Below are 18,616 nucleotides of genomic sequence, written 5' to 3'. Positions count from 1 at the left end.
AATATAAGGCACTCTAAATGCAAAATGAAAGAAATGTCCTTACCACCGAACGCTTCGAAGAACCACAACAAAGTGACGTCTTTGTACCTTGCCCTATTGCGTGGAACGTGAGTGCGGCTGCGCGACCCCTCTGTCTCTGAATACAAAGTGTACGAGAGCTCGGAAAAAAACACCGGGGCGTTCCCACTCCCACGCCTCGCTCGCGGGGGGAAACGACAATGTCAATGAGTGAACAACATATCCACGTAAAACCCCTATCTAAACACACACATATTTATTGCACAAGAAAAGATGCACTGAATCAGAATACAGTTTTGTCCTACTGATGTGCATTCCAGTGAAAAATCTCTTCATTTCCCCCACAGCACACAAACTCTCAATTTAAAAGATTTCATAGATGATCCATATTTCATTTACATTTTCACTCATAAATTATGTACTTTATCAATATATTTAGAATGTTATTTACTTTAATATATATATCTATAATATATATTTATATATCTCACATATTTGACAATCTATACCATATATTTATATAGTCGTGTATGTCATCGAATTCATCAGGTTCTCTCTTATCATTGGAACATGGAAGAACTAAGATAATCGGTAGCAGCAACTTCATACTTTGCTCATCCCTGTTGATTCCACAAAGCCCCAGTTTATCTCATGGGAGTAATTAAGTTACCATGTAGGTGATCATGGACAGAAAAAACAAAACCAACAGAGGAAAAGAATCAATTGTTTTAGAAAAAAAACAACAGAAAAATCAAGACCAAAAAATAACTCTTTAACAAAGTTACATTTTGGTTGTGTGAATTCTGTTCTGTGCACTAAGTGCAACAAAATGCGCGGGGGTAAAAAGAAAAAGCAAAGAGACCCTCTGCAAAACAGCACATACTGTACGTTAGAACAGTTCTACAGCTTTGAGAAAAAAATAATGAACCTTTACGTAAATACATTTTATCACTTTTTCCCCAAGCGATAAATTTGTGTAAAAAAAGGAAATTCACACAGTTCAAAAAAAGCACATCAGCTGTATAATAAAGTACTAAAAAACTAAATCAATAATTTGTATTTATTTCATAGATCATTTACCCTCTTCCCCAAAATTTAGATGATGAACATTGTGACAGAAAACGGGGCTATTTATTCATTGTTACTTTAAGTCTGTCCTGCTCTTGTGGACCAAGCATTGTCTTCTTTTGTGATGGGTTGTCTGTGTGTACTTGATTGTGAAACAGATTTTTTTCTTCTTTACAATGTGCATTCAGTTTTTTTTCCCTCCCCCGCAATACTGTGTTCTTCCGATGCCTCTCGTAATGGTTCATAATCACTGATGCATTTCTGACGATGTCATTATTGTTCATTTACTTTTTTGTTGTGTTGGTTTCGTTCAGTTTTATGAGCCCCAAAATGAATCCTTGAAGCAAGAGAAAAGGTAATTCCGTGTAATGCTTCAACAGTCAGGATTCCCTCACTCTGAGTCAAGGCGAGGTTTTTATCGGGGTTGGGGAAATACTTGGTCCTCCTGGGAATCATTTTTTTTTTCTTTTTGTTTTTTGACAAGTCATGTCGCACATCCAACATGTAATGAGTTGTTAGCAAGGAGTTAAGGAGTACTTTCTCAAGCAGGACTTTATGGCTCAGAAGAGAGGCTCACTGGGTTTTCTTTTTCCAAAGGGCCCTCTGCTTTTATCTTCCAATACTGGGTCTTTTACGTTGCATAGTGATCAAAGCTTCCCAAGTACTCCAAGCCAGCTCTGTAGCAGAACTGGTATTGATCCTGGAAACAAAGAAGAAAAGATGGTTACATAGAATCATGTTCGCTACATTTTCCATTCCAGCCAACCAAGAAATTGTCTGTACTGTAGATACAATTCATTTTTTCCCAAAAATAAACACAAACTACATTCTCAAAGCTTGAAATTTGAAATGGAGAAGTGGAGAACTGGCAAAACTACTTTAATTCCACTACTAAATTAATCATAGTCACTTTAGTTCATCTGTTTGGCTAAAGAGGCTGCTTGGAATCTATCCAGACCTTTCAGGCAATTGGAGCTAACTATCAAATTAGTAACATAGTAGCTAGTTACAGTCAAACACCTATAGTACAGTATGTAGGTTGGGCTTTTCCTAGAGTGTGAAAGTACACCAATAACAAAGGATGGGGTTGGAGACAGCTCACCTCTGTCTGCACCATAGCTGGTCTTTGCGTCCGTAACATTTTCACTGTCTGAAAGATGTCTACTACTCCCTCATATCTCATTCGTTCCAAGACTATGCTGAGGGTGATGAAAACTCCGGTTCTACCGACGCCCGCGCTGTGGAAAAGAGATCAAGATGGCAAAGAGGTCAATGCTCCTGGCCAGAACCTTAATGAACCTACAAGTAGTGTTTTTTTTTTTCTCCCTGAATGGAAATTGCTAATTTCATCATAATTTATCCCCTAATGTGAATATGTTCTTGCATGTTTTTCTTTTTTTTTTACATTTTATTTGCCTTCTGAAAAGACAAAGATGGTTTGGTGCATTATCCTGGTCACTTACCTACAGTGGACCGAGATAGGGCCATCTTGGCCGAACTGCTCTTTTGTTTTATGTACTTGGCCGATGAAATCAATGAACCCCTCTCCTGATTTTGGCACTCCTTGTTCAGGCCAGTCTGTGAACTGAAACTGCCTTACTGTCCGTGACTGGCCATCCTGCGAGAGAAATAATGTAGAAAAATGGTCATGACAATGAGAATTGAAGCTAGGAATGTAGCTGAAGGTATTTTGCAGGTAGCCCAGTTCATTCCATGATCGTTACAGTGCAATCGTGAAATCTTGAAGAAAGGCGGTTGCGCAGATGCCAAGAGTAAAGCATCAGAGAAAACGTTTTGTTATTAAACAAGACTGTAATTTTACCTGAATGTATTTAACATGAACACTAAAGATGCTAATTCCTTTGATGTGCTACCCTTGACAGGGTGCTTGGAGAATCGACTTTGAGGATGTGCATTACTTAAGTGATGTTGTATCCCCTTGATAAGGAAAGCAATCCCATTGACGAGACAGTGTAACATACTCTGCAAAGAAGGGAGTCTGTGCCATTTATCTGTGTAAGCCTTTGATGGAATTAAAAACTCTGGCAGCTCAGTGCTGCCGGCACCACATTTGTTTTTTTTTTAAACACATTGACATGTGTCATAATTTCCATATATTTATATTTCTTCACATGTTACACTTAAGGCCATAATGGTGTTGTAAACAAATATTTGATACAATGCCAAAATTGGAGCAAATTACTGCTGCTGCAGAAAAAAAATCGAGTTAATTACAGTTCATCATCCAGCGTGTTCAACCCCATTAGTCAAATCTCCTTTCTTGGTAAATAAAATCATGTGATTAACAAATGGCATTATGGGATTTGAGACATTAAAATAACCTATTGTGTGCTCGAACGCTCACTTGGTTCTTTCTAAATTGTCTACACCTGCACCTCTCTGTAATCCACTCAGTGTCCTCCATGACCCTTGGGTAGGTCACAACCCAGACGTGGAGAAACAATAGCACTAGTCTAAACTGTAAACAGCACTGATCTGAAGCAATACATTCCCACAACCTTTGATCTTTAAACCATGTTTTATGAAACAGTGTCTGCTTACCCTGGCATCAGTCACTTTGAACTCTCTCAGGATATACTGGGGCATGTTATACTCGGCCATGGGGTCCACCACAAAGTACTGGTATCTGGCCGACCTTTCTGCTGGCCAGTACTGGTGGCACTTTTCCTGTGGGAAGTGAAAAATAGAATACCACAGTGAGCCACAACATTCTCTTCACAGACTAGCTTCATTGTGTTCGTTCCCAGAAATGTCTGTCTTTCAATTCACACTGTATCTGCTCTTTCAAAGCTTTTCTTCCCAGTTCCTGAATCTAAGTATAGCTGTTTTCACACATGCACTGCAGCCCTGAACTTTTTCTAGACTTCTTTAACCCGGCGGAGCTGCACGTGAGGACAAGATGCAGTCGGACCAGAAAATAACCTGTCTTTAACCTGCCGTCTCCCTAGCACCAAGTCTATATAATGTCTGTTTGTGTCAATATGAGAATGGCACAGGTAACAGCTGGGTCAGCACTGCTTGCCCCTACGTCTCAGCTGCTACGTTCTCTAAACTTAAACCAAACAGAGTATTTCCTAGAGGAAAGCACTGCTAAAGTGGACTATACAGCTTATTGTATTTCATTTCTTTCAAAGATTGCCAGAAGAAAAGAATAGCAAAACAGTGTTTCCGTACCCTGCCCATTTCTCTAAGCTTGGTTAGCATTACAACAATAGTAGAGTTATGCTCCCAGAGCATCCTCCAAAAGTCCTCCGTGGTCTCTGCCAGTGGTCCCTGTGTTGCAATGTAGGCTTTCTGTTGCCTGCGGAAATGAATCACATGACAAAGGGGGGAAATAATCAACGTGGACGCATATCTGAATGTTACACGGAACTACGTTTGCACTGACGTGAAGCCTTGTGTTGATTCACTTTCATTTTAGCGCTTACCTGTACCCATCAATGAAACTGGCATTGATGTAGTCAGAGCCCTCAACTCCTCGAATGGGCTGTAGACACACTCGTGTGGACTCGTATGGCATTATGTTAACAAGGCGGTTCTTGAACTTGTTGCAGGGGAGATTGGCACTGATGAATCGTGATGTATGGGCTTTAGTGTTAGCTAAACGCTGCAGGGGAAAAAAGGAGGAAAAAAAAGAGATACCCTTGAGTGTATGGGTATCAGGTAAGAACAATGGCATTCAGATGTTTCTGTATTTCCCCGGTGACAGATTGTGTTTGACAACAAAGGTATGTTGCGAGCGATAAAGATCTGAGCAGTCTAGCGAATTGCACACCTTGAAAGCGGTGAAAAAGAATCAAAAGTATAATATGCTGCACACAGCTGGGTCATGTAACCATAAAGTATGGAAATGGCATCAAAGTGATTATTATCACAGCTTGCCCTTTGCCCATGTTATGATGAAAAGACAGGGAAATGGATACACCAGGAAGATTTAAGTAGTCAGAAGAGCAGTGTAATCTGACCTGTTTACAATCTCTTGGTTGAATCAGCATCCATCAAAGAGAATGAAAGTAGGTGCGTGACAAGCAAGGCAATAGCATATATACAGCAACGCTGGTGGAGCCTTTCATTGTAAATGCAGAGTATATTGCTCAAGTTCTTCTGGCAACTGCTCTGTGGTGGGGAAAACCTGTGTTTGCCGTTTTCATGTAAACCAAGACCCCTGTTTTTGAAGGAAATGGAGCTATGGAAGGGGGAGCCAGAAAGGGGGGAAATTTATCCTATGTCATGTTACACAAGTGAGTCAACTAACTGGAATAGAGAGGAAACCACAGGCCCCTTGCTGTCTAGTGGGGCCTAATAGTGGCTGGAAAATAGTTTGGGAGTTGTATTGAGAATGGGAAAAAAATTACAATGACTCCTTGGTGTGAAGTGGGGTACGGGATGCCAGTGGGGTGCAGGTAAATTCTAAATACTTTCAAATAACTTCATCAGGTGTGGTTTGAAAATGTAATATACGATAAAACCGTCTTTAGCATTATTTCTCTTAATCAGCCCTTGACCCAAGCCGTTTTGCTCAGTGCTTATCCTTTGGTAAAGAGTTAAGATACCTTGAACTCAAGTTCCATGCCGGTGACATTCTCTCCACCCTCTATCTGGGTCAGTTTCTGGATGTAGGCGTATAGGTTTCTGGCGGGCACTTCGGTGGTGCCGCAGTTGACGGCCTCCTGGAGCGCGTCATGTATGAAGACATACTGGTCCTCTGTCTGCACCATGTAGTTGCGCTGGGCACGCATTAGCGTGACGTGCCCGTAGATATCCACGGTCTTCTCGTGCTTGATACGTTCAAGCATGGCATCAATCACGATGAAGCAACCTGTGCGTCCCACGCCGGCACTGGAGCCACAAAGGAGACAGAGATGGAAGGATGGAAGATGGTTATTCATTTATGAAATAAGGCTTTAGACTTTATTCAGATGAGTTTTATGGCAAACTCCCACCAGGGTCTATAACGTCATGTTTTTATGGGTTATATCATGCTGATGTTGGCATCACAAGCTTTTTATAAAACCGGGATAAAGCCACCATGACATCACCCACTGGTCTGCGGACTGGTTTTGAAACCTAGAAACATTTTGGCTGTCACCAGTTAGTTGTTAGAAACCATATGCCACGAGTCATGGGTTGATATGACTGACACACTCATTAGTGACACAAGCGCCTTGTCAATTACAAGATCTCCCCACCGCTAAATTATACTCTGGCTCATCACTTTTGAGACCAAATGTTTTTAAGCTAACATCATGCAGTACTAAATGACACTTGAAACCAGAAACTGAGACCACAATTTCATCAAGCGCTTACAAAGTTATTAAGCTGACTGATATTGTTTTTTTTAGCCCGATATTGGCCAATACTTTTTTTGTTTTAGTAGTTATTTATTTGTTTGTTTATGCTCTGCTAAGATCGCCTAGTCGTTGTGTCTGTGGCGTTCCAAAAACAAGCGCTGCCAAGTAAGAAATTGCATAGTGCCCTCTGGTGGAAAAACTGTGCAATGTCAACACTCATATTACGTTAGAGGAGTGTTTTTCTCCATGTCTACTTTAGTTTAGTTTTACTTAGCCTAGTTTTCATTTATCGGCTGTTATAAATGTCGATATTGACAGATTAGAAAATAGCTATTATTGGCTGGTAACACCAACTTGCTGAGTATTAAAGTGAGAAGCCAGGTGAATTTTTATCTAATGAGGCATTTGCAACTGGATTTAGAAAGAATGCAGGTTTAAGTCATTTTGATCTGCATCAGCCCAGTGGAAGGAGAAGTGTCTTGTCCAAACAAGGACAGGGAGCTTGAATAAGTTCCCTTCTTCCGGTGATGAGGCCAAAAGGTAAACTCTCTTTGCCAAGTTTTCCACTGTAGGATGGACCATTTGGCTTGGAGTGTAATTAAATCTGAAGTGGCACTATGTGGAGAAGAGGGCCCGGTACTCACAGCCTTGAGCGAGCTCAACACTGGCTTTGCAATCCAGTCCTCCTTTGGACCCCACCTGCACTCTTCAACCTATCGGGACTAATAACTTACGCAACATTAACATTTAACCTTCATCTCGCAAATGAGAAAAGTGCCACTAGAACAAATGTGAACACAAATGTGGCTCCGGAGTCGCAAATTTGAGGTGAACATTTTTTATTAATGTGCCGGGCAACTTCTGAGAAGTGCAGCTGACTACAATTAATGCCATTAGATTAGTACTGTGCACCTAAATGGAATAAGAGCTTTAGAAGAGGCACTGAAAGCCAGGTCTCCTCATTAAGATTCACACAGGTACATTTGTGCATTAGTGAGCAAAATGCACACGTGGAAAAAAAGACATCCTGCCAAAAACAAAAATGTTTTACTGTTTCACTTTGACCTCTCCTTGCAGGCCAGCTTGAGACACGCTCTATAGATGTAGCGCGTTGGCAGTCTGCTGACGAATGCTCACCCCTGCACATTACATGTTTTAATATTGCATGGTTCAGCACAAAGATGTTTTCTGATGACAATTTATTTACCGCGGGGCGACGGGGTGGTGTTAAATCTTGTTCGTTAACTCTCCTCCCACCTCCCGCAAAGCTCGGCATTGACGAGACAAGTCCTTGCACTTGGCACTCCAAAGTAAATAGGTTATTCAATTCATTAAGCTGACATGCCTACGAGGTGTGAACCATGCTCTTGTGCCTCCTCCTGATGAAGCATTTGTTTTTCATTTGCTCTGAGGAACAGAGAAAGGCTTGAGAAGGAAAACTCAAGAGGGAGTAAAGTCAGTCCCCGGGGGCCAAGTCTGGTTAATGTGCCATGCTGCACTGGAACTGTGCTGCAAATGGAATAAAGACACGTATGGGAGTCATTGGCTTTAACAAATGATCTGATGATCACTTTCAAAATGGCTGACATTGGCTGAATGAGACTGAACTTTTTATTTCTTTCCTGACAAAACTCTTCACACCTTTAGGGCGGAAGGGAAAAAGAGTCAGTATGAGTGAGTGAGAGAGAGAATTGGGCTGCAAAGAAATGTGAAATGTGTCTCAGGGTTATTTAAAGAATGAATCACTTCCAGGTCTGAGAACACCTCAGCTCCTGGCCGTGGGATATAGAAACAAGTCGAGATTTTTCCCTCTACCCCAGCTGTTTCCAATCTGAAGGCATTTTACAGTGCAGACTTGAATGTGGGAGAGTGATGACCTGCAAGAGAGTAAGTGACAGAGTGACAGCAGAGAGCTAGAGAGAAGGAGACGGAGGACGACGGGGAGCGCAAGGGCGATGAGAGCGAAGGCAGACTTGTTTTAGCTAGAGATTCTCCTCGTTTGTCTCATAAGCATCTGGGATTGCTATTAATTAAAAAAACAAGCAATGCTAGGAAAGTGTAATATTTCTTTATTGACAGGTGTGTGTGTGTGTGTATTCAGGGTGGGGTGAGACGGTGCAGAAAGCTGTCAGTACATTTGGCAGTTGAAGGAGAGCTGGCGTACTGACTGCACTAATGACCTGACACTGCCTTTTCAACCAGTCAAAACCAGCTGCTCTGGACGTCGATACACATTAAGTGTCAGACTAATATGCTTTCCAGGAGTTTAGGGAATAAGGGATGGGAAAGAAAGTTCAGCGTGAAATACAGCTGCAACGAGTCCTGTGAAGATAAAGCGTGAGCAGCAGTGAAAGCAATTACATATGTATTGTTAAAAAATCTCTGGCTGTCAGCTAACCTGTCACCGTTCTGCTACTCTGCCTATAAAACATGCACACATAAAGCGCAGCTCACCAGGACCGCTGCACTGCTGTTAATGGGGTCGATAATCATTTCAGTCGCGTGCGTGCGCGAATACTTGGAAATGTGGAAAGTAAATCAAAAAGAAAAAGAAAACGCGTTGCTTACTTGGGGAGTATGGAAGGTTGGTCTTTTAAACCCAACCCACTGGCTAGTGTTGACTGTCCATTGGCTTGGCTATAATCCAAACCATTTGTATAACTGTACTGGAATCACTGGGAGACTCAGCTATAGCTTGAAGGAAAAGAGAGGACAAAGAAGCAACGTAGCTTAACCTAACAGCACCACTGACATTTCATTATGTCTTCAGTCTTTAACACTGGCTTCTCTATCATCAAAGAATTACTAGCTTTAAAAACCAGTACTGGTATTAGAGTATGACTCCGACCAGATGTGGTGTGGAGGAAAAGCACTGCCACACTGAGCGTTATAAGTCTCTGACCACGTGAATGCCACTGGGTGCAGTTAGGTGTGGACTGTTTTGTTTTCGCCACGCCCTGCAGCTGTAACACCTCGTCACAACTGCACAGACTGTGGTCACCTCTAGTAAGCAACGCTGACAAAGTTGGTTGCCTGGTTTTTTACTATGAAAACTAGAAGCTTTTCAAGGCAAGCCTCAGACTTGTGCTCGATACAGCAATTGCAGTTTGTTATATGGCCACTTGAGGCTTGCCCTAAAAATCAGCCATTTATTATTGACCCCACAGATGTTGTAAAACATGGATGTAGCCACTAAGCGACCTCTGCAAACAGTATCCTTCTGATTTGATGGCCTCATTCATTCCATTTGGGTCATACTGAATCAAAAATAAAGTCTGTTTGGCAAATCTTGGTCATACCATGTTTCAAAATAGGGGAATTGGCTGTGGTATGTAAAAGCACCCTCATTGGCTAACGACTTGTCAATCACAAGCCATTAAGCAATAAGTGTGTTGTTTCACAGACAGACCCAACATCACTTATCACATCTGGGGGGTTTTGCAACAAAGATGGCGGTGGAACAACTCAAGGCTTCAAAACTGGAAAGCAGTGGGAGACTTCATGGTAGCTATGTCCACCTTTTAAACTTCTGAAATTACTTTAAAATTAGTTTGAATATATATACAGTTGCTTATTTATATAAATTACTATGAAATTTATAAAAATTAATCTGTCCATTGAACTTTTTTTGTGATTTTCTCCCTTCTATGGAGCTAAAAGAGGCCACCCAAACACATGAAATATCAATGGAAAGCCCAGGATGTTCTCTATTTAGGACATCAAGACTTTGTGTGGTAGCTCAAATAAGTCAAAAGATACAGACCATAAACAAATGTCCATTACAAAGGACATAAATGAATAGGCTGGTCCCCAGGAGGATATTTATATCACACACTGGCCTTAAAATTTTGCATATGAGCGGGTAGCATTAGCGATTTATAGCCAACAGCCTGTGTTGTTTCCGGTTTTTGAATAAAGCTTTCTTGGAAATGCATCACTTTCTCTTGTATTTTGATTAGAGTGAAGTTTTAAGATTGGATGGACCCCATGGGGTTCTCTGGTTTTTGGGTGGGCCGCAGTACTCTGACACATGGTAAAAAAAAAAGAGGATTGAAATGGTTTGGCTGTTACTTGTAACTGTGAGTTGTTCTTACAGTTTTCCTTCTGAGTCACTGGGAGAGGCCAGAGATCACTGTGACATTTAATCATGTCCTTTTGACCTCTTCTGAAACCTCACAATGCCTGACTAGCCCTTTAGCTACAAGAGCAAAACAGCCCCTGACCTGTGGGTTACTGAAAACAGCAGGACCTAGGAAAGCAAGAGGCACGCTATAATGTCCCCGGAAGAAAATTCCTCTAGTCTTACCTTTTGACAAGTGTTCACTTGGCAGTGGAAAACAGATGAATGTATTTTGATTGATACTCTTAAATACTCCTGCGGGGGACGCATTAGCCACCCACTAAACCCATATTAATGATGTTTCATAAGCAAGCGCGACAAAAAAAAAGTGCTCCCTGTAGTGGACATTTCTTAGCCTAACTGCTTTATACAACAGAGGTATAGCTTACGAGCATGAATGCATTTCGCAGCGTCTGTATGGATTCATCTAGAATCCGAGAATGTGAGCGACAGGAGGAGAGAGAAACGTGCTTCTAATTAGCGACTCGTGAGGGAGGAAATCCTGTGCAGTTGATTTTTAAAAGTTCTAAACCCTCTCATTTAAGCTCCTATTCATTCCCTTACACAAAAATAAATAAAAAAAATCAAAAGACCTTGATTGCTTGTTTTTTATGCCTTTATGGTCTTTACATAAGGCGCCTGAGCACATGCAAGCTGATTTTTTTTTTTGGGTGCACCAACTAATCAGTCGACTGCTCCGTAGACTGCACCACGCTGTCAGATGTGGATTTTTTTTTTTTTTTTTGGCCTCTTTTCATGTGCGTAAACAGCTTCAGGAAAACAAAAACCTGCACAAACTAAAGGAGAAAATATATATATTTTTTAAGTATATCTGCTAAACTGCTTTTTTTCTTTTTTAGTGAGTGAAAAAATGTATTGGAAGTAAGTAAATATAAAAGATAGCTCTATTTAAAACTGTAAAACAGAAAGTTAGCTTTATAGGATTTGAAGCTGGGGCATGACTGTATCTGATAGGGTGCCAGAGGAATTAAAAACTCCCATCTGCACAGTGACATTAATTCCTGCATTCTGCTTCACTGTAAAAAAAAAAGAAAAAAGTCAGGGTTTTCAATTGGAAGCGATTCGCCAACTAGCACTAATTAACTTCAGCATGTGGTAATTCTAATTCTTCAGTAATCCCCCTACCCTTTTTGTCGCTTTCTGACAAAAGTTTGTATCTGTTACACTCGCTATCGCTGCTTCTTAATTTCGACTCCCCCCCTCCTCCTTCTGTCACTTTTCTTTTTCTTCTTCTGTGCAGCGCCTCTGATGACTTCCTGAGTTAAGGGAAGCCAGAAGTCTGTGTTATAGCTTTGTGCTCTCTGCTGGGAGTCTGGCCTCTTATGTCGCCGAGAGAAGTGAAGTTGGCATGAAAGTTATTTGTTTCAGATGCAATAACCCAGGGGATGAGCCAAGGACTTGTGGGCTGCAGATGCGCGACATGTTAGCGGTGTAGTGAGGAAGACGACAGGTCTGCGTGTAGCTTTGTGTCACCGCGTGGGAGGAGATGTTTAAGTTTGCTGAGGGCAATGACACCAGTACACTTTGTTCTGCGATGTTGAAAACACCTTCTGATTTAAAGTGCTTTCTGTGAAAGCTGGTGGGCTGGATTATTTTCTTTATTTTTGGTTTTTCAGATGGGAGGAACAACAGTTTACATCCTATCAAACAGTCGTCCTTTCACTGATAGTTCATGTCTAATTTCTCTTTCAAGTGTTAGTCCAAAAAGAACTCAAACGTACACCTCTAAATAACCAAGAATATGTTGTGTTTTTGCCATATGTATTCATATATTCATTACAGCAAATGGAGAGAAGAAAATCAATTTCATGCTTCAGGATGTTTTTGCGAAGCCGTGTTGTTTTTTACCTGCAGTGTACCACCATGGGCCCTGCATCTGGAGGATTGCAGGCTTTCACCCGTCTCAGGAAGGCCAGGAATGGAGTGGGGTGCTCGGGTACCCCGTGGTCTGGCCAGGCCGTGAACTGGAACTGCCTCACCTCCCTCTTCTCACTGGAGCCATTCTGAATGTTAACACGGAGAAAAGCTCAGTGACCGAACACAGCTTACATCAAATGATTTGACCTGCAGATGCTGCGAGGTAGAGCTGCGCAATACTGCAAATCCTGGTATCGATCTGATACCAAGTAAAAATAGGGCCAGTATTGCAGACATCAATGTTAATAGCAATACTCATACTTTTAAGTTACAAAGGCAGCTTATGTAGAGCAGTGTGTCATGACATATGAGATGACACCTTTCAGCTTTTCATGTATTTTAAAACTGTGTTTTTTAGCCCTGGAATGTAAATGTGCCGGTCTCTAAAGCACTTTGGGTCAGCGTCTGTTGTTTAATTGTGTTATAGGCTATAAATAAAATAAGGAATTTAGAGGACAGAAACAAAGTATCGATCCTGTTACACTAGTATCGATCTGACACCAACATCGATGCTATATTTGCATAGATCTTCCCTCTACTGTGAGGTTTAAAGTGCTACTACACAGCATACAACAGAAATACTCACTTTAAAGAGTGCAAACGTCCTGACACAGTATGTGGCCAGCTCTACCGTGTCCAGCAGGGTCACTTGGATTAGACCGTATGTCTCTGTCCCTCTTGTAGGCCAGTACTGGTCACACTTTACCTGTAGTGGAGAGAAATATCGCATTAGGCGAGGAGTCAATAAAACCTTTATGTATTTGGTGTTTGTTCACAAAGCATGAAGGCTCTTTACAGCAATTCTCTGGATCTCAGTTACACACTCAGTACAAGTGCACCAAGTCAAATAAAGGCCAAATAAATGCCCAAATTCCCTTTATTCTTGCTGACTAGGTTTGATTTTCTAATCAATGAAATAGCTTGAGATATTTGTAGTGAACCAACAGGGCTATTAATTGTCCTGACGTACTCCATAATTACAAAGGTAAGCACGGTGTCCACTCATATTATCGTCTCAGCTTTATTGCTATTTGAGTGTACTCTTGTTTCACAGTAAACGGCCAATAAAACATTGTATTGCAATACTGCTTAGCTGACAAAGAGAAGAACTATTGGCTTTGGGGAAAGGAAAAGCTGGGTTCCAGTGCAACTGTTTTTCTTCAGATTGCCCCCTAGCACTGATGTGGTTTTCGGACACATGCTTCACCAACATATCCTGCTGTAGGATTCTCTGCCACTGATTAATATTACAATTGAACAGCACTCTGGAATAATCAGGTTTTTAACCAGCCGCTAATTCAATTTCCCAAGCATCTGTTATAACATTAACACAAAGCGCAATTAAGTGTCTGTGACACCGGGAGTAATGTAATGATTCATAATATTGTTTACTTGCAAATAGTCGAGCTTTAGATATGCAAAACATACAAAGGCAGCATGAGTGAATGATTTGACTGATTAATATGAAAGACGCGCACTTTTAGCAGCAACAAAAGAACAATATTTGCAACAAATGTCAAACAATATAGGCAGATTTGAGGGTGGGGGTGGTCTCCCAGCAAACAGCATAGTAATGTGCTTACATAGCACTGCTTCTATAGGCCAATGCAGACACCTGGGCTCTTATTTGCTTTGCAGATTGTGTGAATGCTCAGTGAAACCCGCTCTCTCGATTGAGTCCACACTCCTGTTAACACTAGACCGGGCTCTTAAAAAGAGGCATAGAAGTGTGAAGGTCAGTAGCTGATGGAGTCCAAGGAAGCTTTCATATGCTCAGTCGAATATGGCAAGACGTTTGGGGTAGGGGGAGGGGGGATAATAGCTTTTGACTGTGTCAACCTTAAAGAACTAGTGTGTACTGCGGGGAGATGTGGCTTTACAGTCTGTCTTTTTTTTTTTTTTACCACGGATTGTAATCCGGCGCCTTAAGCAGTATGAGGCCGATGAAGTAAGTCTGGATGCTAATCAGTCAGGACTGTAAGACAAGAGTGTGTGTGGATCGAGGATATCAGTGGGTAACAGAATGCTGCTTGGCTGCTTCTTGTAGTGAATAAATACATAAAAACTGTCCCAGAGGAGACAGGACAGTGTCCCAATTAACATTATCCCTGCCAGTGATGAAATATTCCTGCAATCAGGGATTCCAGTGCATCAGTGGTTACAATCTAACAGTGAGCTGCTTCTTTTTATATATGTGGAGCTAAAATATTCTGGGAAGCCTTAAATGATTGATGATTCATGAGTCACTAGCAAAACAATTCTCTGGTGGGAAAAATGTTAAACGGTGTCACAAAAAAAGTTTATAGATGCTGATGAAAGAATATCGGCGAACTCTAGCACGGGCTTTAAAAATGATTCTTAAAGCTTTACCCTGGACCGCTCTTCTAGTTTGGTCATCATGACGATGGTGGCACTCCTCTGCTCCCAGAGCATCCTCCAGAAGTCCCCAAACGTCTCGGGTAAAGAACCCTGGGTGGCGATGTAGGCGTTCTGCTTCCTGTAGCCATCGATGTAGTTGGAATTAATGTAGTCGCTGCCAGGGATACCTGTACAAAAAGTTTACAGTGGGTGAAAATGGATTAAAATTTCAACTTTTGTTTTGTTTGTCAAGCTCGATGTGAGGCAGACCTTAAATGTCACACAACAGTGGCATTTGTGGCTAGGTAAATTGGTCCAGGCCTTTATTATCCCTACAGTTTATTGGAGGTAATTCTCCCCCACCGTGTGTTCACACAATGCCACGTTATCGTCCGTGGGTCCCAAATTTATGCCAGTAAAGCCACTGTTGTTTTGTATTAAAAAAAGAAAAGCACAGCAGTCAGTTTTGGAACCAGTGTTACAGCCCAAAAGGATTTGTATTTGCTATCAACAACACATTTAAATCAACAGCTCCACCCCCTCACCCACCCCTCACCCCCATATGTGCAACTGAGTTACAGATAAAGCTCGGTCCCTAGAAGTCTATCACCTCACACGGAGAAAAACAAACCAACAAAAAACTCGCAAAACAATTTCCCCCCACCGCTCCTCACTCCTCCTTTCCTTTGCTTATATTAAATGAAAGGCACAGCAGCCTTTTCCAATCCAGGGGAAAGAGACAGAGCTGACAGCTAGTCAATGCTTTAGGACTGGCAGTTTAGGGGCTTCGTGCACACATGGTCGACCAAGATAAGTCTCATCTGCATGGGCGCCACGTCTCAGAGAATCCCCTCACTCCAACCGCTTCCTCTCTCCCCCCCATCTCTCTCAGACTCCCTTTTACTCCCAGGTAACTTATTCAACAGAAAAAAAGGGAAAGAAAATGGAATATGAACACATTCAAAAACCCACACACATTATTTTTATTTATTCTTTCCCCAAAACTGTCCACCGCCCGCTCATTTTGCTGTTGAAGCTGTCCACGCAGCCAGGCGGTTGTGCATTTCTGTGATGGACAAGGGATAAGTACAATTAAGCCCAGTGTGTATTCAATTTGAAAAAGGGGGGGGGGGGAGAAAAAGCAAAAAAGGAGACATCACTGTGGTTTAATGAGAATGAAGCAAGTTGTTTAATGCACATTTGCAAATGGATTTTGCCTTTGTGCTTTCTGTCAGTCAGGATTTGTCTAAATTTGACCATTTTCTCTGTAAATAGTAAGAAATAAACATTGCCACGGTGTTGTTCCGGCACTCAGTCGTCGGGGAAAGGCAAAGTAATCTCAGAGAGCTTTTAAAGTACAACACTGTAATTACTGTATTAATGAGGAATAGTCACTACCAGTCGTGGTATAGTCAAGTTCAAACAGGTTAACGCGTATAACGTTTCCGTTAAATTTCGATTCCCGAGCTCGCTTATTATAGAACGTGTGCGTCCGGAGAAGTTTTCTCGTGAGAGTTCCACTTTATTTTCTTAATAAACGACCTCTTTGTCGGTCAGGCGGCGACGAAATCAAGAGCAGAGTATTTTTATTACTTGCGACAGCTTCCGCGCTTGAAATAGATCAATGGAAAAACTAGCGAGCTCATTCATAACTTTGCTGTTGCGAAATAACAGAGCTGATGGGAAATGGAGCGCAGATCTTTTAGTTAGTCTGTTATATTTTTTTTTTTAATTAACTTTCCAATTTTACATTTTTATTCAGTTACATGTACAAATACCTGACACGAAGTCACGCAGATGTCTTGTCACCGGTGCCTCCTCGCAGTGGCTGCACTGACAAATATGATCAAACTCACTAAAAGACTTAAATTAAAGGTAATTCCTGTAGTTCATCTATATATTTTAAAAATATGGTTTCACGAGCACGCAATGACACTACTATGGAGTAAACGCGACTTTCGGGTTTGATCTAAAACTTTTCTAAAACGCTAAAGTGAAAGGAAGAAAAAGTTTTAGGTTCCAGTTTAATCTTGCGAGTGTATGCTATGTACGGTCAGGCGAACGGTCAAGAGTCAGCGAAAGTGGAGCAAATTCAGCAACGTCACCGCAATTAAAGGGCCGCCTGTTTGCCAAAGATTCGGTGAATTCCGTCTTCAGACTCTGATGTGAAATCCCAAATCCCTTTCATTCAAAGAACTCAATCAAAGTAAACAATAGACACATTGCTTGCCGAAAGGCTTTGTTTAAGCTTTAGCAAGAATAGAGGAAGTCCCTGATGTCCCCCTGGCTGAGAACTACTCACTTTCCGCAGCACAAAGTCTCCAATGTGGTTGTACAGATGTGTTTATACGTCTGGCTAATGGAGCTCCATCAGTGCTCAAGCTGTGTGCTGTTTCTGAGAGACTTGCGAAAAGAAGTGTGGGTGTGGGGGGCTCTATAAGGCTGTTTCTATCTGTTGTTGTCACATTATCCATTTACTAATTTGTTTATTTGCCTTCGCCCCCCCGAGAGCAGTTCAGTGGAAATGCTTAATTAATAGCTGTATGTGAAGTTGTGTTTAATCCAATAAAGTGGTGAAGGAGTCGGCACTTAACTGTCCATTTCAAAATGTGCTTTCATTCATTAGAAACTCGTGAGCAACGCGTCTTTAATGTAGTGAGCAGCGTACTGGTGGGGTTCAAATCGAGCCTGTAATGGGCTCAAGTTCGACTCTGAAAGTACAAAACCATGAATGAGTCCTTTCTGTATAACTCTTCACTAAATCAGCACCAGCAAGCTTGTGGGTTGTTGTGAGTTTGTCGAGTTCGACTAGGTTAAAAAAGGCACAAAAAAAGTCACGCTTGTGTGTGTATGCTGGATTCAGCGTGCAAATTCTGCTTAAAAACAGGCCTCGGCTTAATGCAAAATGTAACCCTGAAGTGTAATAAAGCAGCAAAGAAACAAATGCCGGTGAAACACACTTGTATCCCTAACTGTGGGTCATTGTTTAGTTTCATTTGAATGCTTGCTTCAGCATTTTAAGACAGAAGTGCCTTTTTTTTTCTCTTTCTTTCTTTCTTTCTTCTTTCTTTCTTTCTTTCTTTCTCCCGAGGCCATTTTTTCCCCTTTTCTTTGCAAGCACCTGGGGTATCAAAACAAATAAGCAGGCTGCCATGCTCGTGAAGGAATATAATTTAAAAGTACAGTCTGGTTGCACTCCCGAGGTCCCAAAGATGAGGCTGCACCGGCTATCTGCAGAATCGATACAGCAGTTAGGAGCGAGGATGTAGGTGGGCGACATACCGTCAATAGCTGAGAGCAAGACCCTGGAGTGGTCGTAGGCTATCACGTTGGCATATCTGTTCTTTGGTTTGTTGACCTCTAGGTTGGAGTGCTCCCATGTGAACTGCTGGCCAGGGTCGATGGACTGTAAGAGAGAAGATATTTGTTTTGTGACTGCAGTGAAACTATTTGGCTCCGTTTGGCACGTAAAACAAGATTGAATTTCACTCTTTGGCGATTCCTAGCGCGTGTTGTCAGAATGCCCACTGAAAAATGCATTTCACCTCACAACAAGTGAAAATGAAAATCATATCTATTACATTATGCGGGTGTAAATAAACCGCTTTAAGAGTGTGCCTGGGGCTCGAGGTCACGTCTGGTGCTGTTGTTAGACCGGGGATGCTGAAAGGTTGAAGGGTACTGTTTTAACATCATGTGTGTGGAACACGGACTTTATTCCAGTGCGTACAGTACAACACCCGCTCTGCATACACAAAGATGTGAAGTTGTTGAGTCCATAGATCAGTCTTACCCACACATT

The 18,616-nt window shown here is 41.7% G+C and overlaps 1 protein-coding gene across 1 annotated transcript in view; it reads right to left on the bottom strand.

Annotated features, from left to right (window-relative positions):
• Positions 1–1,103: 1,103 nt before the first annotated feature.
• ptprda (protein tyrosine phosphatase receptor type Da) overlaps positions 1,104–18,616 on the bottom strand; it is a 418,772-nt gene continuing 401,259 nt past the window's right edge. Inside the window, exons 33-43 of the mRNA XM_085349629.1 lie at positions 18,097–18,220; positions 14,827–15,002; positions 13,043–13,162; positions 12,388–12,542; positions 5,661–5,946; positions 4,536–4,714; positions 4,282–4,408; positions 3,649–3,774; positions 2,550–2,704; positions 2,189–2,324; positions 1,104–1,786 (exon numbers count right to left, since the gene is read on the bottom strand). Of these exons, the coding sequence (XP_085205755.1) occupies positions 1,718–1,786; positions 2,189–2,324; positions 2,550–2,704; positions 3,649–3,774; positions 4,282–4,408; positions 4,536–4,714; positions 5,661–5,946; positions 12,388–12,542; positions 13,043–13,162; positions 14,827–15,002; positions 18,097–18,220 (1,653 nt within the window). The 3' untranslated portion in view covers positions 1,104–1,717. The remainder of the gene's footprint in view (positions 1,787–2,188; positions 2,325–2,549; positions 2,705–3,648; positions 3,775–4,281; positions 4,409–4,535; positions 4,715–5,660; positions 5,947–12,387; positions 12,543–13,042; positions 13,163–14,826; positions 15,003–18,096; positions 18,221–18,616) is intronic.

The sequence above is a fragment of the Diplotaxodon limnothrissa genome, linkage group LG3 (genome assembly GCF_057381915.1).
Source record: "Diplotaxodon limnothrissa isolate DT_005_m linkage group LG3, D_limnothrissa_male_GT1.1, whole genome shotgun sequence".
Classification (NCBI taxonomy): domain Eukaryota; kingdom Metazoa; phylum Chordata; class Actinopteri; order Cichliformes; family Cichlidae; genus Diplotaxodon; species Diplotaxodon limnothrissa.
Note: the sequence above shows the minus strand (reverse complement) of the source record. Positions and strands in the feature narration are given on the sequence as shown.